This window comes from Phascolarctos cinereus, unplaced genomic scaffold (genome assembly GCF_003287225.1).
Source record: "Phascolarctos cinereus isolate Bilbo 61053 unplaced genomic scaffold, phaCin_HiC Scaffold_5;HRSCAF=322, whole genome shotgun sequence".
In the NCBI taxonomy this organism is placed as follows: domain Eukaryota; kingdom Metazoa; phylum Chordata; class Mammalia; order Diprotodontia; family Phascolarctidae; genus Phascolarctos; species Phascolarctos cinereus.
In genome coordinates, this window is record NW_027555958.1 from 238,039,839 (window position 1) to 238,065,077 (window position 25,239).

Consider the following 25,239-nt stretch of genomic DNA (forward strand, 5'->3'; position numbering starts at 1 on the left):
ATCTGGTGATTTTTTGTGTTTTTGTTGTTGCTTCATGTATATTGGTCTTATCTCCCAAACAAGGTCCTTGAAATCCAAAGCTTATCCCACAGATTTCTGCCCCAGGCCTGGGCAACACAGTAAGAGTTCAATAGATCCATATAGTCACAGAATCTCAGAGCTGGAAGGGACCTTAGTCCATCCAGTCCAGCCTCCTTCCTTTTGCAGATGAGGAAACTGAGGTCTAGAGAGGGGAATAACTCACCCCAGATGCCAAAGGTAGCAGTGCCAGGGTTAGAACCCAGATCTGAAGACTCCCAAGCATATCATCCTTCCAACAGGCTACCCTAATAAGGTCTTGTCACCTCTGATGTGAACACGACTGCTGAGATAGTGAGGGCCATAGGTGTGTCGAGGATGAAGGCTTCACTCACCTTATTATTATTTAAGAGTCATCACCCGCCCATCCTTCAGTGTTCTTTGTACCCAAGATTTTGAGCACCTTACAGCATAATTCAGGGGATCCTTTCAAGTTATGCACAGCACAGGAACACATAGATACACATCTGGAAAGCTAACCTTGGAACTCCAGACCCCTGCACTGTTAGCAACAAAGAAGCTTCACCCAGTGCTACTCACCTTTCTTCCAGATACAGATAGTTATGTAACAGAAGACTGATGGACCCGCCTCAGACACTAAGTGACAGATCCTGGGTCTCCATGTGTTTACTTATTACATAGAGAGGAGAGGAGATAGGCTCTTGTCCTTATCAGGACTGCTGGTGACAGCTGCTACCTCCTTGATCCCACAGCTTAATTTTCCGTCTTCCCTGATGGCAGTGCCACTGTTGAGTCATTAATGGGAGCTGCTGGATGCACGTAGGCCGGCCAGCACTACCCACATATCTGGTCCTAGGTCTGGAGAAGAGCCCTTTTTGCTTTCAATCCTTGGGAAAAGTGACTCCACCTCTCCCAGGTTAGTCCTAGTTTCTTCAGACCAAAGGGATTTATTATAGATGATAGAGGCCATTCAGTATTCCTTTCAGTGCTCAAGAACACCAGTCACAAGACAGACTTGCTGTCCCATGTTGTATTTTCAAATGTGGCAGTGTTTAAGGCTATTGAATGTCACTAGCTTTCTGCTCTGGCTTAATTCCTTTGCTTTGGGCATTAGAAGTGGATAATGGGATGTAGAGTCATACAACCATTTAGAGATAAATGTGTTCCCTCGTTTGATGTTTTTGGTTGGGTGGTATTCTCAAAGGCCTAAAACCGCAGAAAAAGAGACTCATGGATTTTAGACCGAAAGGAAAAGAAGGATGAGGCAAAGGAGACCAGAAATGCTGGACTTCTGTTGAGAATAACTAATTGTGCGTGGTGTGATTGACTAACTTGAAGCATTTTGGATCTGAAGGTTGTCAGAGACCCCCTGACAGGTCCTCGCAATCCTTACTTCCTTGTAGCTCTCCTAGGAAGGTGCTGGGTCTGCTGCAGGCCAAGAACCTGCAGATGCCACAGTGCCCAGTCTGGCTGCTCCTCACTGGGTTCTTCATCTGTCTCCTCTCATCCAGGTATTCCACTGTGTACACTTTGAATGTCCAGAGCAGAGCAGCACCCACAAGGAGGAGAGCAAGGAGGAAGCCACCGCACAGCCAGCAACGGCAGGGGCGGCAGGAGCGGCAGCTGCACCTGCGACAGCCTCGACAACAGCAGCAACAGCTTCGACAGCGGCAGCAACAGCCTCGACAGCGGCAGCGACCTCGACAGCCGCCGCGGCAGCGTCAGGAGAAGAGGAGAGCCCTGGGGGGCAGCAGCTGGTCCTTTACCCGCTTCGACCCTCCAGCAGCAGTTCAAACCAGTCCCTCCCAGGACCCACTTCTCGATCACCTGTTCAACCCCAATAAAAGATGAAGACAAAGGATGGATGCAGTGACTTGGTTTGGGCCCAAATGACACTAGGAAGTCCTTGTCCTTCTTGGACAGGAATTGTTATATGACTTTTTCCCTATTGCTGCTGTTTCCAAAGGGGAGTTGGGCTGCCTGAAAATGCGGAAATAGAATAGGTTTTCTCCCAAGGACAGAAAGGGGGCTGCTTTGCTTGCCTCAATTTGTTCAAATCAGGCTGGTCTCCAGGGGGAGAAAATGGGTCTTCAATCTTCATCAAGTCTACCATTAACACCCTACCTCTCTAATCTAACCCAGGCAAAGGGAACAGAAGGAAATAATAGACAGACTCATGTTGGAATACAAAAATGGCATATGAACACTAGACTGGGAAGAGAATACATTAGGCATTTATTACCTGGAGTCACCCTTTAGGAAATGGGTTTTTGGTGGGAGTGTTTATTTTTATGGAACACATTGCCCTGGCAACTAAATGATTTTTATTTCTTTTGGTTATTCTCAATTTGCTGAATCATAGGTGTTCCAGATCTCTTTGAAAAGCTCAGATGGTAATTTTTTTTTCTAAGTCCCTTTTGAGGCAGTAATTCCCCTCCCTTATTTCTGAACGGTTATGCATGGGGTAAAGTAGGAAAATATCAAGCATGTCTTTGAAATGAGGCCCAATGTAGCTGATTGCAGCACCTGGTCTGACAAGGAGGTGCCTTCAAGAAGGTATAACAAAATACACAATGAGAAAGCCAGTCTTTGGACACCATAGTTAATAATCACTTGAATTGCAGAGTTATTAACCTGTCATTCCTGAAATGTATCTGGAGCAACTATGTGCTTTTTTCAGCTTTGGGATTCTGACACATAAACAGTCCCAGCACCTGCTCGTTTAATGGAAAATATACATGTGTGCATATCTATATCTCTAGGTGTAGATAGATGGATGTGTATCTGTAGTCTGTTCTGGGCAGGTTGAAGTTTCTGCAGGAAATCTGTACAGGTTCAGGGCTTCCTGTTTTTGTTTGCACTCCTCGTAATAATGGATATCAGGAATACAAAACTGGGATTTTGCAATTTAGGTCTCTCTCTCTCTCTCTCTCTCTCTCTCTCTCTCTCTCTCTTTTTTAAGGTGTATTTGTGGACTACAATACTCAACTGGGGATTTTAAAAGTCTGTTAGAAGAAGGTTTCTTCCTGATCTTCATAAAAATGATCTCATTTGACTATTGTAGCCCTATCTGCCTTGATCTTGTCTCTTGCTTCATAACTCCCCCTTCAGTGTTAACTGTCCTCTGTAATTTGATCAGATTTATTGTCTGCTTTTGGTTTATCTTGAGAGCTTCCTGCCATATTCACGGTTATCATCAGCTCCCTCTCCAGCCCCAAGTGCTGTTCTCGGAGAGCTCCAGGTTTGCTCTGTTTGGCAGGTAGGAAGGGGTGGAGGGGGGAGGGCACCAAAGAGGGGGATGCCAGTGCTTCTGGGAAGCTTAAGAAAACCTGCTGTCTCTTAAAGTATTGGACTTAGGGGACATCAGCAAATTCCTGGACCTGGCTCAGAAAAAACTGGTTTGCTTTGGTTTGGGTATTTTTTCTTTTTCTGGCATCCGAAAAACATTGCTTGGAATATAGAAAGATCAAGCAGGTCAGCGAATTAAACATGCTTTTTCTTCTTATTTAATTTCACGTTGAATGATATATCAATATTGAGATAGTAGGATAGCATCAAACTGCATGATGAAGTGGAAAGGTTTCTCTTCACTTTGAACATAGGTCGACCCAGAGCAGAGAGACACCAAGGCGAGAAGAGGGAGCATGGAGGGATGGGAGGAGGAGCAAAGGCTTGAGAGGCTTGGGAAGAGGCCAGAAATTTGTCTGAAGTCACCTTCCAGACACTAGCTGGGTCATTGCTAGGAAGGACTGGGTCCTTCTTGGCCCACTCTCCGCTCCTGATGGTTTTGCTGTCTTCTTTTTGCCCATTTTCCCACTCTTTGAATCCCAGACATCCCCACACGGGTGGAGAGTGTTTATTCAGGAACATGACTCTCCTTAACAAGTTCTTTTGCCTGCTCCTCCCATAGCAGGTGGCAGTCTTCTGGGGTTTGGATGCTACTTGTTTCATTGAGTAACCTCTAGTTGCCAATTAACATGAAGAATTCCTGTCTGCTTAGCACTTTCTTGGGCTTCAGATAGCCTGGGCATCATAGAGCCAAGCTCCTGGATCGGGAAACCAAATTAGCCAGCTTAGTCATCTTATAGGATGGAATTAAGATTTTCAGAAATTGCTGAGGCAAAAGTTTCATTTTGAACATGAAAGCCACCTTTGTAGGGACAAGTACCTGGCTTTGATTGCCTCACTAGTCCCTCCTACTCTATGGAGATGGGAAATATCACCTCCCCTTAGCTGCCTGCCCTTCCATAGCCATTGCTTAAGTATTTGTGGAAGACGTTTCCTGCTGCCTAGGAAAATACCCTGGCCAAGTTGCACATCTGGAAATAAAGTAAAACAAGTAAGCTTCAAAACCCAAAGAGTCTATCACTGCAGCCACTTCACCTTGGGACCCTAATGACCCATTCTTCCCTACATGTTGACGTCTTCCAGCCTTCTCCTTCTCCACTGGACTGTACAAAAGCCATCCAGAGGATGGAAAGAGCTTAGTGTCTCCTCCCCCTCGTCAACTCCCCAGCTATTTACATAGTAGGTACTTAACTAAGGAATGCTTACTGCCTGGTTCACTCTTGAACTGTGAAAAAGGAAGGAATGTTCATCCAACTGAAGTGACTCAGCTAAGTTTTCGAACTTTGCCCTCCCGACACAGCCTGGCTCTTTTCCACCTAAGAGGAGTTTGAATATCTTGGTTCGAACCCATTAACTAGACAGTGAAGTGCTACTGAGGGCCATTCTTAGCTATGAAGATGTTTTATCACCGTTGTGTTTCTTCAAGAATACAAGATATGGAGAGGTGTAGAGAAATGTCTGTGACGCCCCCTAGAGCCATGAGATCTTGAAGAGCCCCATTTCAAGATGCATCATACTGGAGTGTGAAGTGCAAAGAATGCCCAGCCCCTTAAGAAAGGCTTAAAGAGGAAGAGGGAGTCCCATCAAAGGAACTTGGAAAAGGGCCTAAGGAACTTAGCAAGTGTTGAAACTCAGGTGGCAGATTGAACACCTATGATGTGTGTGGCTGCAGGGCATAAGATAGAACCCCCGACAAGTATTCACCCCCAACTGACTTCTCTCCTCTTACTTCTCTCCTCGCTGGAGCTATGAACTCCAAGAATGAACTAATTGACTAGAACAAAAAAAGGGATGTAGGGGTGGGAGGGAAGACAGGGGATGCTGTGAAGCGTGGAAAACATGAGCAATGCCTGAAGTGGGGGCCAAGAGAAAGACTCAGGAGGGAGGAGGTGAGGAGAAGGGTGGAAGGGTCATGAGATGGGATCAGTACTGATGCTAATTCTCAAGGAGGAATGACCCAGCTGTACAGAGGTGAGAAGAGCAGTTTGGCCTGGATGAGGAAAAGGTGGGCTGGGCCTGTGCCTGGCCTTGCCCCTTCTGAGAGTCCCATCCAGCACGCCTGGCTCACAGCCAGCTGTTACCAGCAAGGAGGCAACAGGGCTGTGTCACCAGTGGTTATTTACAGGGTTTTTGTTTGGGGTAAATGTTTCTCATTTGTCATGATGACGTTGCTTGTTGACACAGGCCGATCTTCCTGGAGAAACTGCAGAAGTCTGAGCAGGTGTGGGTGGTTTTGTCTTCCTTTCCCACTCTCTTGTCCTTCATTTTGGCTTCTTATTTTACTGAAGGCAGGGGGGGAGAATACTGCAGGGCTTTGAAGTTATAGTACCAGAATTCACATGTCTAAGGGCAACTGAAAACAGGCCAGGCCCTGGGAGAAGGGACATCTGTAGATGCCTCTGAGAGTACAAATGGGGCCTTGGCTTAGCCCAGGCCATCTGTGGCTGGGTCCAGAGACCAGAGGTCCTGGGCCCTTTCCAGGTCTCAGGGCTGGGAACAGTTGTATTTTAGGGACATTGATTTACACTTAAGTGGAAGGAGGTTTGTCGCCTAGCACTTCAAACTTAAAATAGCAATAATAATCTAATCTTTGATCTTTCCTTTCTGTCAGCCCCTTCCCCCCTTTTCTCCACATCTTATGCTTCAATACTCATTTCCTTCATCTAAATTTTTGCTCAAAACATTATTAGTTGGTATGTGAAATTCATCTATTTCTCTTAAAAGTGTCACTCCTGGCTCTCCCCAGCTCCCCCATTAAATGAACTGTTGATCCCTAACACATATATTGTGTCTTATTCCTTGAAAATTTGGGGAAGGTTGAACTATTTTCAATGAATGATTCTACTGCAAAAATTAGGATTTTATACATCGTGTTGTCTTCACAGTCATTTCCCACACACTTCACAGATTGTCTTCCCTTGTGACAAAAACAAACAAAAATATCCAATACAAAGATGCAACTGACACTGCACGTCATGCTCTGCCCTAGTAGTCCGTCACCTCTCTCTGCTGTGAGAAAAGAGGGAGATTTTAGTGTCTCTTCTCAGGGAACTCAGAGGTGAGCTTCCTTTTAGTGATTGGTTTTCATTTACATTATTTTAGTCATTATACATATGTGTGTACATAGATATACATATATATAAAATATATTACTATAGTTCTCCGAGTTCTTTATAAATTTCTATGAATATTACCATGTTTCTCTGAATTCCTCATATATCTTGCTGCAGAATGTTAATCCATTAGTTTTTCTAGCCCTTCTCCAGTCAGGTACTCATTTTCCCCGCATTACTTTGCTACAACAAAATATGGATATTTTGGTATATAGCCTACCTTTGTTCCTCTCTTTGACTTCTCAGGAGGGAAGAAGGGTCCATGCCCAAAAGAGGGATTGCTAGATCACTTCACTTTTCTTGCATTATTCCAATTTAAAATCCAGAAGAGTTGAATCACTTCCAGGCTCCACCAATGGCTCACTGGTGCACCTGTCTTACCACAGCCCCTCCAACATTAACAAAGATTAGTTTTTTGATGAGAGAGAAGATTGCTCACTGTTGTCATTCACTTGGCAAGCTGCTGCCACTCAAGCGAGCTGCAGCCAGGTGAACTCTGCCTCTTTTTCATTTTCATTTTTGGGAAAAATCACAAAACCATAATCACTCATCCTTCCTAAAGCAAAAGCGAAAAAGAGTATGGCACAATCTACAGTAACCAAGTACTTTTTTTTTTTCTGCAGAAGGACATTTGCTGACATAGAGAAAGTATTCTCCAGTGTAGACTTCAATTAAGAAGTTCTCTTCTTAGGGGAAGAAAGGGGTCAAAAGAGGAAATGAAATTAAATGCATCACCTTCCAGGAGTTCCTGTTCTGTAGTGACTTCTTTTTCTCTCCTTTAAAAAAACAGTTCAGTCTTCCCTCCCTCTGAAATAGTGTGTTCCACCTGAATGGTAAGAGGCTAGGATGGTGGGATGAGTTGGAGCAGGGAGGGGAGGGCCTGCTGTGTGACGTGTTGCCTTCCAAGCCGCAGTCGATTCTGAGTGCTTATCCTGACAACAGCTTCAGCAGGAGGTCAGCGCTCATTAGTGGGATTTAAAATGGAGTTCCTAGACCGATCTTCACCACCCTCCCCCCACTGGTATTTATCATGCTAATACTGTGAGAAACTGTCCTGCTGAACAGAGTCGGCCTGGGTGCCTGCAGATGGGACTCTTCTGATGGGGCAACGAAGAGAAGGTGATGGCAATCATTCAGGGAAAAATTCAAAACTAGCTTTTCACCCAGATGTGGATCAAGTCAGCAGCTAAGGACCTGGGAAAGCTGTATTTGGAGAACAGAATCCTAGAGCTAGAAGTGGAGGGAACCTGAGAGGTCATCTGACCTAAGCCACCCCCTTCATTTTACAGAAACTGAGGCCCAGGCAAAGGGAGAAACCCAGTACCTGGCAGGGTTGTGAACTTTCGTTCTCTGACCCTGGAGCCTGCAGACTTCCCACTGTACAATGCTGTTGGCTTGCAGGGTCGCTTCAGGCCACCTCCTCCTTCATCCCTGTGACTGAGGGAGTGGTCTTAGAATACAGGGGCCAAAAGCTTTATATCCTCCTATTAGGGTGTCCTCAGATTTTAACAAACTCACAAACCTGTTCAGCTTACCCTTTGCTGAACTGTGGGGCCTTGGGCAAGTCATTTGCCCCAATCTGGGACTTCTTGCTCTCTTAAAAACCAAACAGTACCTCTGAAAGGTTCAGAGGTAAGCAGATCCTAATGGATATTCTTTTAGAAAACACCTTTAGTGGGACTTTGCATAATTCAGCAAATTTTTCATGGCTCATCATTGTGGGGGCAGGCCCATCCCAGGCACACAAACACCCCTGTAACACTTCTTATTTGTTACTAACAAGGCTACTCCACATAGTGCCTGCTCCCTGCTCCCTGCTCCCTTCCAAACCTGGGTCTTGTCCCCTTCCACCTCCCCTCTTCCCAGTGTCCACCCTCTTCCTTTTTTGGGCCCTAGGGTGCCCTAGCCAGAGCACAACTGCCATCTGCAGTTCAGAAAAGGCCTCTTCCTCTTCTTCCAATCACAGTTGTTGTTTTTTTTAAACTGAAACATCTCCCCAGAGGGACCATGGCCTAGACTCACAATCACCCACCTGTAATTTATGATAAGTATCTTGTAGCAGTCATCATTTGCATCAGTGGGTATTTATAGTGAAGGGGAGGGAGGAGAGAAGAGGAAAGGGAGGGGGCAGCCAGGGAAGCTTCGCACCTGTTAGGGCCTTTGTTTCCTCCTCCTCATCAGAAGCAGCCTAAGCTCTTCCTTGGTTGTCCCCGAGGCCTCTGACAGTTGAGGGATGCCGCCTTTGAAATCCACTCATAAACACCCAGAGACCGGGGGCAGGGTTCCAGCCTAGAGCTTTGAGGAAGAGAAGTGGACATAATGAGAACCATAAAATGTCATCGCTACAAAGGAATAAGCGTCTATACAGTGCCTTCTCTGTGCCAGGCATTGTGCTAAGCACTTTTCCCTCCCCACAAATATTATCGTATTTGATAATCACAAAAGCTCTGCGAGGAAGGTATTTCATGTTGAGGAAAGTGAAGCAAATGGAGACTCAGCCAGGGTCACACAGCTGGTGTCTGAAGCTGGATTTGTGCTTGGGTCTTCTGGCCCAGGCCTCCACACTGGGCCACCCAGCTGGCCTCAAAGCACTCTGCAGGCATCTTAAGCCAGAGATGGTCTGTCCAGGCCCTGATTTTACAGAGAAGGAAACAGGCCTAGAGACTGACAGCAATTCTCCTAAGTCACACAGGTAACAAAAAACAAAATGAAGACTCAAGCCCAGGTCTTCTGAGTCTTTGAATGCAGCATTGTTTACCTTGAGAGATTGTCCTGTTCAACCCCTTACCTCTGAGAAAGGAAAGAATCCAGCACAAATGCAACTGGGCTTGTCTCTTAGGAAGGCCTGGCCTGGCAGGTTGGTGCCATCAGAAGGCACAGTCAAACCTGGTCCCTGTATTGAGAAGGACCTGCATGGGCAGAGACCTGAAGTTTACAGGTGCTGGACCTTTGGGGCAGCCAAGCATGGCCCTCTCCAAGCACAGTTCCACTGGAGCAGGTCTCTAATGGCTTACTCTGTCCACAGTGAACTTCAGAGAAACAGTATCACACAGTGGAAAGAGGCTGGCAAGCAACACGTGTACATGCCAGGCACTCTGCTAGAGTATAGACCTGGCTTAGGATCCCAGCTCTTCCCTTTGACTAGCTCTGAAACCTTTGGTAAGTCCCTCAGCTGCTCTAGGCCTTAGTTTCTTCATCTGTGAAATGAGTGCTTTCGATTACTAAGGCCCATCTCACATTCAGTGACATCAAAGAAGATCACCATGAGGCTTGGAGGACATTACTGTCCTCAGCACAGTCCAGCCTGTCTACCTCTCCTGACCTGTGGATACCAGCCCTGCCTTCTAGTTGGGTTTCTCTGTTCTTGTGACCTAACCCTCAGTTGCATACTTAATGGATTTGGAGCTGCTTTGCTCATTTTTTGGCAAGATGGGGAGGGCTGTTCTATCAAAAATCACATTCCTTAGACAATCCTAGCATGGGAGGTGGATCGTGTTTGCCCCAATAGTCCCACAGACTTGAGACTTCCACGGATCTTCGGGTGGTTGGATATTCCAGCACCTCCCAGATCCTGTCCTCTGCCGTGTCACCTAAATCTTCTCCCTTTCCTTTTGATGCCTATTATCCTGGCCCTGGGACCAGCCAGAGCCCCCATAGGGAACCTTTCTAAACTTTTAGGACCTACCCCGAGTCAGCATGACCTTTACTAGGTCACTTGGGGCCTGGCTGGTGCCAGGTCCTCAACTTCCCAGTGTTCGGGCTTGCGGAACATGTCAGTTCAGATGACACGAAGTCAATTTAGAGTTGTCCCATAACCTCCAAACATAAATTCCCAACTTCAAATTCAAAAAGTCCTAAAAACCAGACATATGTAAATTAGTTGCTAAGCAACCAAGGTACTACCACCTGTCATTACCTGCAGGAGAAGGAAAAGTCTTCCTTTTTGCCCACGAGGGCCCAGGGCCTTTTGGAACTGCCTTCTTTCTCTTCAGGTCCTTTTCTCTGTATTTCTCAGATAAATGTCCTTTTCCTGCCCCTTTCAGTAAATAAAATATCCAGATTTTTAAAAGTGGCAGTCCCTTAAACCTGTAGGACAATGTAGGGCCCTTCTGGAGGGGAAAAAACAAGGGACCCCAAGAGGGTCCCACTCAAGTGCCTGCTCACCTTGCCACCACTGAGGTGATTCAAGAGAGCAGAGCATTCAGAAGGAACTTCCCTTCCAGAATTCCAGTGGCCAGGAACCCTAAGAGGGCATCTGACATCCAGAATCAGAAAGGACCTGGGGCCAGAAAGTGGTAGATGCTTGACCTGGGCTTCTGGAACAGTACTCACCCACCTCCCATCTCAAACTACCTGATGCTTCATCCCCTCCATGGCCTCAGGGCAGGAAGTAGGCCAGCCTGAAGCCCTCTTTCCTCTTCAATCAGGATTTCTCTTTCAGAAATACCCTTTTCCTAATGACTGCAAAGAAGAAATAATCCACCTTCTTTCTTTCTTCCCAGAGGTGGAGGATTCTAGGTGTGGAATATTGCATATACCAGGTTGATTTGCTGGTTGTGTGGAAACTCTCTTCCCTCCTCCCTCCCCCTTTCTCCTTTTTGTTCTTTCTTAAGGGACAGTAGAGGGTTCCCTATAGCGGAGCTGTCACTCTTACTTCCCCTCACACTTTCCTAGGCTAGGCTATTCCTCTTTTGGAATTTGACTTTCTTTCTTTACTCCTTCAGCTCCTTCCCCTGGGGAAACCAGCCTGCAAGTGCAGGAGATGCCTGCTTCAGTGTCCAGCGGGTCGCTTAGCTGCTCAGCCACAGCTGCTGACTGGTTTGCCCAGGTAAACTCTAGTTAACATATTCTCTTTGCCCTGGGAAGTTGGGGAAATAAATCAATAACTCCATTCCTCTTGACTTCAAGCTTCTAGCCAGAAGTCTGCACTCCAGGAAATGTCACAGCTTTAAATATATCTCTCCCCAGTCGTTCCCAGTTATGCTGCCCTTCCCCCATCCCCATCCTCATCCTCAACAGCATTTGTTTGAATAGCAATAGCACACACCATTTACTAATTTGTGGATCAACTGCTTAATCATGTTTTCCAGCCTTACAAAAAAAAAAAAGGAAAATTTTAAACACAAGAGGCTAAACAAACTTTCAAAGAAACAGGGGTAATAGTTCCCACAAGGAAACATCAGGTTAATAATAATGACAAACAACAATTATATAGCACTTACCATGTGGCAGGCACTCTGCTAAGTGCTTTACAATTATCTGATCTTCATAACAAAACCTGGGAGATAGGTGCCCATTTTACAGATGAGGAAACTGAGGCAGACAGGTGGTGAGGTGACCCCAGCACTCTCCCTCTTCTCCGCAGAGGGGGAGGTGGGGCTGATGGTCACTGGCCTTGGTCTCCAATCCCAACAGATTTCTGTAGCACAGACCGTGCCCCAACATGCTTTCTGTATGAAGTGTCTGCATTGTCTTGGCTCCAGAATTCTTGGGTCCCTTAGGGGACCAATTCCATCTCCCCAACTTTCACAGCTTCTCTTCTCACAAGTTCAGATGTGGAAATAGTGTATTTGTGAGTCAAGGTCAGGGCAAAAGTCCTGAGGTGAGGGCAGGTTGGGAAGGGGGGGAATTGAGGAGGGCACTAGGGAGTTTCTGTTCCAACCAGCAGAAGCACAGTGTTGCATTCATAAGGGGATGTCTGTGGGGAGGGAAGTGATACAAAAAATAAAAGATCCGTTTGAAAAAAAGAAGGTTTTGGTGAAAAACAAGAAGCACCCATTTCTGGCCACTGTACTCCCTAAGGGTGACAAGCCAAAGCTAAACCAGGCACTGTCCCCTCAGCTGCTGGCCTCCACCTGTGCTTGGGGATGAGAGAGGCCCCCTGTGCCCTCCCAGAAGGATCTGAGGATATCCTTAACATCTAGAAAAGGCTGGAGAAACGAGATGGTGATATCCCTGGCCCTGCCTGGGAGAGGGCAGCCCTTCAGATGTGCATGTGACCAGACATGAGGTCAGCCCCTAGATGTGAAGTGGATTTAGAGGTTCTACCCTCTCTGCACTTGGGCAGGCGTCAAGCTGCCTGCTCCCAGTATGTGGGAACACACACATGTGCACAGGCGCGCACGTGTACACACACACACACACACACACACACACACACACACACACACATTCCTGTTTTGAATTTCTTACCAGCAAACTTTTTTGTTCAATATTTTATTGTTTGGTGGGGAAAGGAGAAAGGGTGGATCTGCTGATTATCTTGGTAAACTTTCCCTGCCCTTCCACCTCCCAGCTCCAATTCTCTACCACAGGAATATGGGAGAATTAGGAAACGTGGCAAGGGCAATTTGTTTGAATTGTCCAGTAGGAAAAAAATAAGGAAGCTGGGGGCCTATTTCAAAAACTCAGAAGAAGCCAAAAGAGTTCCTAGAAACCTGTGCTCCCCCTTCAAAGATGCTAGCGATGTCCTGTTCCCTGTTTCTTTCTTCATCCCTTGTTTAAAAATTTTATTCTGAATGTAACATCAAATAAAACGGGTATTTCCATATACACAGCAGAAAAGAAAGGGGATTGCATACGAAACTGCAGATTTCTATTATATATACCTTGCTTTTCTTTTTAAGTATATAATCAGTTTCAAAGTCATCCTGCTTGTCTGTGGCTCTTTCTGGACTTCTGTTCTCTGCATTTTTATAAAGATGCCTAAATCACCCTTTTTCCCGTATCCTAACCCTACCTTCCCTACACATTGGAAAAAAGAAAAGAAAAACTGAGCCCTTGTTAGAAAAATATGCATAGTCACTATTTCATCATTTTCAAAAATTACCTGGGCAGGGGGTAAAAAAAAAACCCACCTTCAAATTCAACTTACAAAATCCTGCTATGCACCTGTTCAAGAATGATGTGGGTGAGATTTCAGAAAGAAAATGACCATCTTTTTGGCCTCATCTTCTCACACCTGGGTTACTGCCATGAGCTGCCGGTGGGCCACCTCAGGCCTCTCCCCACTCCAGTCAATCCTTAGTCAGCTGCCAGAGTGAGCTTCCTAATGCAGGGTCTGATGACGTGCCTCCTCTCCCCTATCCAATTAAGCACTTAGTGTGTGCCAGTCACTGTGCTAAGTTCTGGGAATGGGAAGAAAGGCAAAAGCATTCCCCACTCCTCTAACTCTGGAGACACGCAAGCAACTAACTACCAGATTTATACAGAGTAGATGGAAGGTGATCTCATTGCACGAGCAATGGGAGGAGATGGGACAGGACCAGAAAAGGACTTTTGCCAGTGGCAGGATTTGAGCTAAGTCTTCAGGAAAGCTAGGAAGTGGAAGTGAGGAGGGTATTATATAGGCATTATAGGCATGCGATGGAGGGAGAGAAGAATGGTCAGTACAAAGACATGGCATTTGTTTAAGTGCCACAAGGTATCTACTGGGGCCCTAGAGTCAGGAGGATCTGAGTTCAAATGTGGCTGTATGACCCTGGGCAAGTCACTTAACCCCAATTGCCTCACTAAAAAAGAAAGTATCTACCTGGATGATAACTCAGAAAATCTCATGGCCCCAGGGAGCCACGAACCTGTAGACACTCACACATGCTCCCTCTTACTGTGACAAACAATCCCGTGTGAGTCCAGGACACAAGAATCTTTTTTTTTTTAGGCAATTGGGGTTAAGTGACTTACCCAGGGTCACACAGCTAGAAAGTGTCAAGTGTTTGGTCTGAGGCCGGATTTGAACTCAGGTCCTCCTGACTTCAGAACTGGTGCTCTATCCACTGCGCCACTTAGCTGCCCCAGGACACAAGAATCTTAAGAGACAGAAGAGACCTTGGAAGTCCTCTCTTCCCTGCCATCTCCTTTACCCCTCTGCAGAATCCATATTCTTCAGAGTCGTCATTTCTTGCCACATAACACTATTCCATTACATTCTTGTGCCACGATTTATTTAGCCATTCCCCAGTCGATGAGCACCTGCCTTCCTTCTGATTCTTTACTACCACAAAAAGGGCTGCTGTAAATATCATTGCATATCCCTCTTGGTCTGTTGCATATTCCCCTCTTGGGAGAGATGCTTAATAGTGGCGTCACTGGGTTAAAGGGTATTCCTCCACCCTCTGCTCAGGGGATGGTCATCTTGCCTCTTATCCAGTGCCTCCTGTAACTGGGATCTCACGACCACCCGACTCAGACCATTCTGTCGCTGGACAGCTCCAGCTGTCAGAACATTGTTTTTCATATTGAGCCCAAATTAGCCTCCCCGTAAAGTCCCACTCTCTGGTCCCAGTTCTGCCATCTGGAGGTTTAAGAATCTGCTTACTCCTCCCCCAGTCAGACTCCAATACGTGAAGAGAGTCACCATGTCTCTTCTCTGGGTTAAACATCCCGATTCTTTCTGTTCTTGTTTGTATTTGGACTTATGTTTTGATTGTCCTCCCATGATTCTGTGCCCATCTTCTGTGCTCACTCCATAGTTTGCCAATCTGCCTGTTAAAGTGTAGCCCCAGACAATGTGAATGGAATGCATAGCATGTATGGTCAGGCTCCGCTGCCGTGTTTGTTACTTTTGCCAAATGGCTTTTTTTTTCTTATTTCCTTTTTTATTCTTTGCTGCAATAGTTGACCTCTCTAGAGAGAGGAAGGGATACCTCCCCCTACCCCCCACCTCAAATCCTGAGCCCAGGGCTACTGATAGGCCAACACAGTCAGGCTGTGACTTCCCAGAATCTCTTTTTAGCAGCCACATCGTACTGTTGACTTATCTTGTTTGTGCTCAAACACGTCCAGATCGTTTTCACAGACACTTCTCCCAAGTCAGATGCCCTCTGCACTGTCTTCATAGCTGATTTATATGAGACTTTCACTTATCCCTGTCAAATTTCATCCATTGTCTCCCGCAACAAAACGGATGCTCTGGGAGGATCAAGATGGCTTCTTCTTTTTTTTTTTTTGTCTTTGAATTCCTACCACCTCCCACAGTACTTGGTATGTGTCAGACACTTAGTAAAAAATTTTTTTTAATTTTTAGGCAATTGGGGTTAAGTGACTTGCCCAGGGTCACACAGCTAGTAAGTGGCAAGTGTTTGGTCTGAGGCTGCATTTGAACTCAGGTCCTCCTGACTTCAGGGCTGGTGCTCTATCCACTGCACCATCTAGTTGCCCCAAAACTAACATTTTCTTTACTGAATTTGGGTCCCATCACCTTCTTAACCTGCTTGTACTCCTTTTTTCTAGTTAAAAACCCATTCCCCTTGCTGGAGAAGATGAAGACAAAGCAGAAATGAAGTAGCCCTGTCATCTCCCTGCACTATTGGCCCAAAGCAGAGGCTCTATTTCTTCCTTTTTGTTCTTGTTCTAAACATAGCTTTTTTTTTTAATTTTTATTTTTAAATTTTTTTTTCCATATGCTTTTGAGTTGAAAATTTTTCTCCCTTTTCCTCCCCCCACCCTCCCAAGACGGCGCACAGTCTGACATAGGCTTTACATTTACATACCCATTAAATATATTTTCACATTAGTGAAGTTGTAAGTAAAAATTAAAACCAATAGGAGGAACCATCAGAAAGATGAAACAAAACTCAACAGAAGGTAAAAATAAGTGATAGCGATTCAACTTCCATAGTTCTTTCTTTGGATGTGGATAGCATTTTCCATCCCGCGGCCTCTGGAGATGTCTTAGATCCTCGTAATGCTGAGAAAGGTTCAGTTTAACAATCTTAGTCATTGCATAACGTGGCTGTTATTGTGTACAAAGTCCTCTTGGTTCTGCTCACTTCACTCAGCATCAGACCATATAAGTCTTTCCAGGTTTTTCTGAAGTCAGTCTGTTCATCACTTCTTAAGCACAATAGTATTCCATTACATTCATATACCACAACTTTCTCAGCCATTCCCCAATTGATGGGCATCCTCTCAATTTCAAATTCTTTGCCACCACAAAAAGAGCTGCTATGAATATTTTTGTACATGTGGGTTCTTTTCCCACTTGTATGATCTCTTTGGGATATAGCCCTAGAAGTGCTATTGCTGGATCAAAGAGTATGCACATTTTTGTAGCCCTTTGGGCATATAAACATAGCTTTTTAAAGTGCTTCATAGTAGCCTAAGTTTTTGTTTTGTTTGGTTTGGTTTGGTTTTTCACCATTTCCAACTCATCTGGAGCTTTAGCCTCCCTGACAGTGGTCTTACAGTCATGCCAAGATGCAGGGGGCAGATTGCAACACCGTTGGGTTTTTTTTTTGTTGTTGTTGATATGGCCAATTCAGGAATTTGTTTTGCTTGATTATGGATATTTGTTACAAGAGTTTTTTTCTTTTTTTCCGGGGGAAGGAGGTGAGAGAGTGAGAAGGTAGATTTTTATTCGTTGAAAAAAATAATAAAATTAATTTTTTAAAAATTTCACGCTGAACTTAAGGGGTGCCCATCTATTGGAGAATGGCTAAACAAATTACAGCATATGAATGTAATGGAATGTTATCGAGCCATAGGAAATGATGGGATGGATTCAGAGAAACCAGGTGAGACCCGTATGAACCGATGCAGAGTGAAATGAGCAGAACCCAGAGAACAATTTACACGATGACGACAGTATACAGGGTGTCCCCAGAAATCTTAGTGCAGCTTTCAGCCAGTAAGCCTGTAACTGATAACAACTTTGAAATGCCTGAGAACTTCGATCAATGCAATGACAAGCCACAGGGACTGATGAAGAATGCTGCCTGCCCACGGAGAGAGGTGATGGACTCAAGATGCTGAATAAAACCTTCATTTTCCCATTTTCTGTCATGTCCTGTTAACACCAGAAGTCAAACGATGCATTGCTTGACTATAAAAATTTGTTACAAAGGCTTTGATTTTCCTTTTCTTTTTTTAATGGTTTGGAGGGGAGGGAGAAGGAGGGACAGAGGTGAAGTAACAGCAAAAGGAAAAGAGAAGAAAGAAAAGGGAGTTATAGATATTCCTTTGTGTTTTTCAAAGTTAAGTGACTTGCCCAGGGTCACACAGCTAGTGTCAAGTGTCTGATTTTGAACTCAGGTCCTCCTAACTCCAAGGCCAGAGCTATCCACTGTACCATCTAGCTACCCCTTATTTCTCTCTATTTCTTTGCCTAACCTCTCTCTTGACCCTCAATGCTTAGCACAGTGCCTGGCACATAATAGGAGCTTAATAAATCCCTGTTGACTTAACTGAAGCACCTTTTTTTTTTATGGAGAAAAAAGATAGAAGGAAGGCCAGACAAGCAGGACTGCTTTGAAAGAAACCTTATTATATACTTGAAAAGAAAAGCAAGCTGTATAGAATTGAGACTCAAGGTTTCTGGTGAAATCAATCCTCTTTTTCTGTTTTGCTATGCATGTGGGCACACCCATCCTATTTGGAGTTTGTCAAGTTCAGAGTAAAAATAAAAACTAACTTTAAAAAAAGTCTCTGCCTCTCTTCCATGGCAATCCTTGCCTTCACATCCCTGTTCCTATCTTCTCAAAGCATCCCTCTTAAAGCTGAGCTCATCATGGAGTTCCCCTTGTAGCTCTGTTGAATTCATAGGATCGTCTGCTTTGAGGGTGAAGATCCCCTGGAGGTCCGCCAGTCCACTCCCTGCATTGGACAGAGGAGGATGCTAAGACCCAGAGCCGTTATGTTACTTCTCCAGGGTTACACAGGTGGCAGAGCTGGGATTCACACCCAGGTCCTGATACCTCGAAATCTGACATGGTTTTTTGGGCTGCCCGTTGTTCTCTCACTGGAATTCTTCACACCCATAGAGTCAGAATTTCATTTGGTAGAGTCTCCTATTTCGTGAGAGCTGGGATTGGGGGTAGGGAGTGGGGGCAGAGGAACAAGCATTTATTTAGCACCTACTGTGTTCCAGGCACTGTGCTAAGCACTTCACAAAGGGTATCTCATCTGATCGGGCAACAGCCCTGGGTGGTAGGTGCTGTTATTATCCATTTTACAGCTGAGGAAATTGAGTCAGGTTTAGGGTCTTGCTTAAGAGATGTAGCTACTAACCTGGGTCAGAGGTCAGATTTGCAGAAGCCCCAAAGAAACATGAGATGCCCAAACTTAGAGACCCCTCCACTCCAAATGTTCATATGGACTATTCGTGCCCAGCCAAGCTCATGTTAATCTGAGCTTGTTAATCTGTTTTTTTTTCCCCTTGGTTTTGTTTTTTTCTGTTAGGCAGTGGGGTTAAGTGACTTGCCCAGGGTCACACAGCTAGTAAGTATTATGTGTCTGAGCCTGGATTTGAACTCAGGTCCTCCTGACTCCAGGGCCGGTGCTCTATCTACTGTGCCACCCAGCTGCTCCAACACTCATGTTAATCTGATCAGCCACAGTCGTTCACACTGCACCTTGACCCCAACATAGTGATGTTATTTTGGTCCTCTTCGAGAATGAAGGACAACCACCAATACCCTGTCAGGTATTCCATTCCATAAATCTTCAGAGATAATGATGGAATTTAATAAAAAGTGTTAACTGTTATCTTGGTTGAGTTGATAATTATAATTTTTTTTGTATGTTTTTGTTTTTGGTTAGGCAATGGGGTTAAGTGACACTTGCCCAGGGTCACACAGCTAGTAAGTGTTATGTGTCTGAGGTCCGATTTGAACTCAGGTCCTCCTGAATCCAGGGCTGGTGTATCCAGTGCACCGCCTTGCTGCCCCCTTATAATTTTTTTTTTTTAAACCTGTGGTGTTAAGGGTGGGGCAGCTAGGTAGTGCCACAGTGCAGAGTTCCAGGTCTGGAGTCAGGAAGACTCATCTTGCTGAGTTCAAATCCGACCTCAGACACTTACTAGTGTGACCCTGGGCAAGTCACTTAACCCTGTTTGCCTCGGTTTCCTCATCTGTAAAATGAACTGGAGAAGGAAATAGCAAACCACTCTGGTATCTGCCAAGAAAACCCCAAACGGGGTCATGAAGGGTAGGACATGACTGATATCATAAGATCCATAAGGCTCATGTACAAGGTCGGGGTGGGGGCACGCAGAGCTGACTCTCCTAGGCAAGCTCTATGTTTGACATCTTTTTAAGCTGGAAACGTCCATCCCCAAGCTCTACTCGTCAAGGTCTCCTAATTATTCTCTGGTATCTCATTGCCTGTGACATGAGGTAGAAGACCAATAAGATATGCTGGCTTCAGGCCCCATCCATCCAGCACCATGCTGATGAATATTTAACAATTGGCTCACAATGCTGGTGAATGTTTAACAACTGGCTCTCTGGGAGGGGGGAGTATGTCTGATACACTTTTAAATTTAATATCCATTAACATTTTCTTCATCACTTTCTTAGGTCTAGACAATCATTAAAACAATAAATCAAACCTTGACTTGTAGCATTTGTGGGTCTTCCAAGGTATAAATGTTCACAATGAAAATTTAAAAATTACCTTTCAAGAACCGGTTCAAGCTGGCTCCAGCACATGCCCCTACCTTCATCCTTGTAAAAACTTCGCCTTCTCCTACCCCATCACTGAGCTGCCCTACAGCATGGAGGATGGAAGTTAGGGATTGTCCCTCACAAATAGGAAGAGAATCTGGGTCCTAGGTCCAGAAGATGGCTTCCTTTAGGAGTATTAATTCCTTTCTTCCTTTTTCTGAAAAAGCTGGAGATGACTGTACCAGAAGCCCAGTGAGGCTGAATCTAAGATGTGCTTTGACACTTCTGGTGGCCATGATCAAGTTATAGCCATCTTGTCAGTGACCTTAATCCCAGAAGTATCTTTTGCCCAGATTCTTTCTTCCCTTGTCCTATCCATGTTCATGAGGATCTCAAATTAGGCCTTAGTTGGTGGGTTCACATCTGTATTTGAAAGGCCCACTGCTTTAGCATTACTAGCAAGCCTGACTCTTCTTTGGAAGCCCATAAATCCCCTTAAAGAGCTGCAGCAGACAGGGACAACATCTGAGGGGAAACACCAGGCAGAGCTGATCCATGGCTCTCCTGGTCCTGAGTTTTCTCTTCTCTTGACCCCAAGGACTGAGACAGCCTCAGCTCTGACTGTACTACCACCATCCCTGGCCTCCAGAGGCACTCAGATCTCCCTGGATCAAGTCCTGTCCTTCCTTAAATTTAACCAAAACATAGATAGGATTTTTTAAATTTGTTTTTTCAAAAAGAAACTTTACTGAGTAGTTTCTTTGGGGTAAAAGGGAAGCAAAACAGAATAGAAGAGTAAACCCTATAAATTTGCTGAGCAAACAGAGAACTTATCCTATGAAGACCAGAGTCTAGAGAGGCAGCCCAGTGTGGGAGCTAAAGAGCTGGTCATAATGGAGTCTCCTCTTCAGAAGACCTGGCTCCAACAGAAGCCTGCCTGTCACACACACTGACCACACTGGTCATTCCAGTCCTGGGGGCCCCTGGACAATCCTCCGACATGATCAGGAACAAAGTGGACATTGATTTGCATGGGTAAGGAAAGGATTAAAAAGGAAGAAAGGAAGGAAGGAAGGAAGGAAAGGAAGAAGGGAGGGAGGGAAGAAGGGAAGAAAGAAAAGGAAGAAAGGGAAGGAGAGAGGGAAGAAGAAAGAAAGAACAAAAGAAAAAAAGAAAGTTGGATGTATAATGGCATCCAGTTATGAAACCCAAAGGTAAATGAAATCTAGATGTATTTTTCCCTAATTGAATTTAGAGACCCCTCCACCCCTGAAATCTGCCCATGGTTCATGGGCCTATGGTGAAGAACCCTTGCACTAAGCTTTTGGTTCCTTTCTAAAGGATGCCTCTGGTCCCCATCTCTTTGTCAGAGCAGAGATGACTGCTAATACTTTGGCCCAAGTGAATGAGCAGCTCTGTCCTGCCTCAGGTTACCAGCACCCTACTTCTTCCCCCTCCTCAGCTTCTCTTTAGCAACTTCTCCTTTTGAACCCCCTCTATCCCCCTCCCCAACACTAGTGTCCAGGAAGGCAACATTCCAGAATCCTATTGTAGTCAGGGCTTCTACATCCCGGGGCTCTGAAAGTTTCCATAGGAGGACACAGATGAAACACTGTGTGAGATGCCCAGAGTGGGGCTGTCACGATCCTCTCTAGGACAGAGAGAGAACAGGAAAGCTGTACTGTCCTAAGCATGTTCTGTAGTAAGAAGTCACGTATTGCATACAGAAGTTTCTTCCTAGATTTCTTCCACTGCTCTTAAGATTCAGACTTCCTAAGTATGCCTACAGCAGAGGCAGCTGCTATTGCCACCACCAGAGATGCAAGTGGCTGGTGATTGGGGACGGTCAGAGGCCACCCCAGACATGTGGGACTAGAGCAGAAGGAAGTAGAATCCTGAGTTTCAATACTGCTAGCTACTGTGCCTCCTATAGGGAGTAGTAAGTTGGAGGGGAAGACAAATTTCCCTCGTTGTTCATCTGTTGTTTTCTCCTATTAGAAACTGGGTCCTGGAGACTGACACACTCTCTCTCTCTCTCTCTCTCTCTCTCTCTCTCTCTCTCTCTCTCTCTCTCTCTCTCTCTCTCTCTCTCTCTCTCTCTCTCTCTCTCTCTCTCTCTCTCTCTCTCTCTCTCTCTCTCTCTTTCTCTCTCTCTCCATGAGCTTCAAGTGCTGGTAGGTGGTCCAGGAATTTTCCCTTCCACTCCCAAAGGTCTGGGAGGGCAAGTAGGAGGCAGTTAGGACGTGGCTTGAAGTAGATCTTTCTCTATAGGGCTATCTGTCCTATTTCTTTGCATTTTTGCTATCATCACTAAAAGTGATCACGATATGTTTAACATCTGACTCCTGTAAATGTTGGGGTGGGGTAGCGACCTGACAGAAAAGCCCCCCTACAGGTGGGGTGGGGGCTCATAAGCTGTGAACAGAGTACAGGTTTTGTATTTTAATATTTTGAGTGATAATTCATTTCATCCCCTAAATTAATTTGGCCAACACAGGCATTTAAAGCCACACCTACAGGCTGAATACCTCTAGTGGCCAGGGAAGATACTGCACCTTTTAGAAAATGTATCCTATATATCTGGGACTGACTGAGACCACTGGGCTTGTGGTTCAAGTAGAAGATCGTCTGGTGCACATCTGGGATATTGCATTCCCTTGAAGGATAAATACAGTGACACTGTCCTGTGGGCCGGCAGAAGTCCTACTAGAGTCACATTACCCTAGGGCGCCAGGGAAGGGTCTTAAGAGAGTTATAGAGATGCCAAGTGATCATGATGATGCTACAATATCAAACATTAATTTTTTAAATTTATTTTTAATTTAATTTAATTTTTAGTTGCATTTTATTTTACATGTGTTGCATTTTGTTACATTTACTGTTTCCCTTTCCCCTTCCCTCCCTACTCTGCATTAGAGAAGACCACCATTTGACACAGATTTATAAATCTATGTAAAACCATACTATGAGTACTTCTACTTACTAGTTCTTTCTCTGAAGGTGGATAGCATCTTGAGTTTATTTGAGTATTTACAGTACTCAGAATAAGTTGGCTGTTCACAATTATTCCTTGAACAATATTACTGTTGCTGTATACAGTGTTCTCTCGGTTCTGCTCATTTCACTCATTATTTCATGCAAGTCTTTCCATGTTTTTCTAAAAAATCGACCTGCTCATCATTTCTCACAGCATGACAGTATTCCATCACAATCATATAGCACAATTTGTTCAGCCATTCCCCAATTCACAGGCATCCCTGCAATTTCTAGTTCTTTGCCACTACAAAGAGAGCTGCTAGGAATATTTTAGAACACATAAGTTCTTTTCCTTTTTCCCTGGTCCTTTCAAGGCTAAGAGGAAGTTGAGAGGCCAGTCACAGATCTAGAGCCCGAAGGAGATAACCCCCAGGTCATATAGTCCTATCTCTTAATTTTCCAGACAAAAAATTGAGGCTGAGAGTAAATTACATGCTCAAGGTCACCCAGATAGCAATGTCAAAGCTAGAATTCAAACTCAGGCCTTCTGGCTCCCAATCCGGCCATTCTTCCAGTGAATAGTATAATTCACTGTGCCAGAAGATGGCCTCCAGGAGGAACCCTCAGCCCGAGGCTCTGAGCCCAGTATACTGGTATTGCTGGGTCAACAGGCATACACAGTTTTATAACTCTTTGGACATAATTCCAGATTGCTCTCCAAAATGGTTAGATCAGTTCACAGTTCCACCAACAGTATATTAATGTCCCAATTACACCACATCCCCTCCAACATTTGTCATTTTCCCCTTCTATCACGTTAGCTAATCTAATAGGTATGAGATGATTTCTCAAAGCTGTTTTAATTAGCATTTCTCTAATCAATAATAATTTAGAGCATTTTTTTTCACATGACTATGTAGAGTTTTGATTTCTTCATCAAAAAACTGCCTGTTCATATCCAATCGATTTCTCAATTGGGGATCAAACATTAATTTTAATATATATATTTAAAACATTTTTTTCAAACATATTAACCATAGACAACTTTTCCCCAGTAGTAAGAAGAGAGATCTTTCCTTCCCAACCTCTATGGCCTTAAGTATTGTCCTCAACCAGCTCCTCTATCATTCTCACCTGACAATGATTGGGTTTCCTACCTCTCCAGGTTGCACATTGCCTGAGCCTTACTCTCTCCCCACTCAAATGTCAATTTAAAATTCCCTCAATCAAGTCAAAAAGTATCTCCTCCCCAAATCACTCTGGGATGGACTCCCCCTCTACCTTTGGCTAGGAATGCGTCATTTGGGGCCAAAGACCATGACCACAATCCTGGTCTTCGGTACCATCTTACCAGAGAGTGGCTCCTATCCCAAAGCCTCCTTTCTCTTTCAAAGTGCTGTCACTCAAAAGGCCTTTAATATCTTACCTGAAACTTCAGCATCTCTAGAACCAGGTTACATACTTCTTTTGAGGGTTTCCTTTATTTCTGCATCAGTAAGTGGCCAGATCCTGTAAGTCACATGCACATTTCTTAGGGCTCTTGACGAAGTGAAACAGCATCCTTATCCAGCTATGGAAATTACTGTCTTCCTCCCCCATGTCACAGGTGCACTTGGAAAATTGGCATTAAACCTAGTCCCTACCTTAAGCTGACCCATTCTCAGGGACTCACGGTATCTTACCATTAGTACATCTTTGGAATTTCTTTGTAGCTGGTGTTGGGGTGGGGGCAAGGGAAGATGCTTTCCAAAGCAGTAGGGGAATCCTAGAACACAGGAAGTCCGAGGTAATCTAGCCCCTCATTTTACAAATAGGGACACTGAGACTTAGAGATCTACAGTCCTCCTTTTTGCAGAGCACCAGCACTTGGGTGATATTATCTAAATCTTATGCTTGACCCCAAAGTTTTATTGCTAGACACAAAGCCTCCTATTTCCCATCAATGCTCTTTCTTTCATCCTCCCTCCTTCTGTTCTCTTATTTTTTGGGGGGGAGGGGTAGAGATGCTGCTCCTCCCCTCTCCTCCATCTCACCTTTGCCCCCACCACTGGAAAAGAAAAAGAAAACCCTTGAAACAAATATGCACAGACCAGCAAAACAAATCCCTACAGTGATTGATCTAAAAACTTTATATTCTGCATCTTGGAGCCATCACCTCTCTTTCTGGAGATGAGTGTCATGCTTTATCCTTGGGCCTCTGGAATCTAGGCTGGCCATTTTATTGATGACAGTTCTTGAGGCTTTCAAAGGTGCTTGTACCTGGTTATGATTGTAACTAATGAGCATTAATTACAGATGAGGAAACTGAGGTTAGGAGAGGTTAAGTGACCTCTAGCCTAGAGATGGCCCCAGTACTTCCTGTCTGTTACCTGATCCTTGTG

At 44.8% G+C, this 25,239-nt stretch overlaps 1 protein-coding gene across 2 annotated transcripts in view; it reads left to right on the forward strand.

Annotated features, from left to right (window-relative positions):
- Positions 1 to 6,164, forward strand: part of BTBD9 (BTB domain containing 9) — a 516,152-nt gene extending 509,988 nt beyond the window's left edge. For both annotated transcript variants that reach the window (XM_078155391.1, XM_020999576.2), the window contains one exon: positions 1,551 to 6,164. In XM_078155391.1, the coding sequence (XP_078011517.1) occupies positions 1,551 to 1,883 (333 nt within the window). In that variant the 3' untranslated portion in view covers positions 1,884 to 6,164. The remainder of the gene's footprint in view (positions 1 to 1,550) is intronic.
- Positions 6,165 to 25,239: the final 19,075 nt, after the last annotated feature.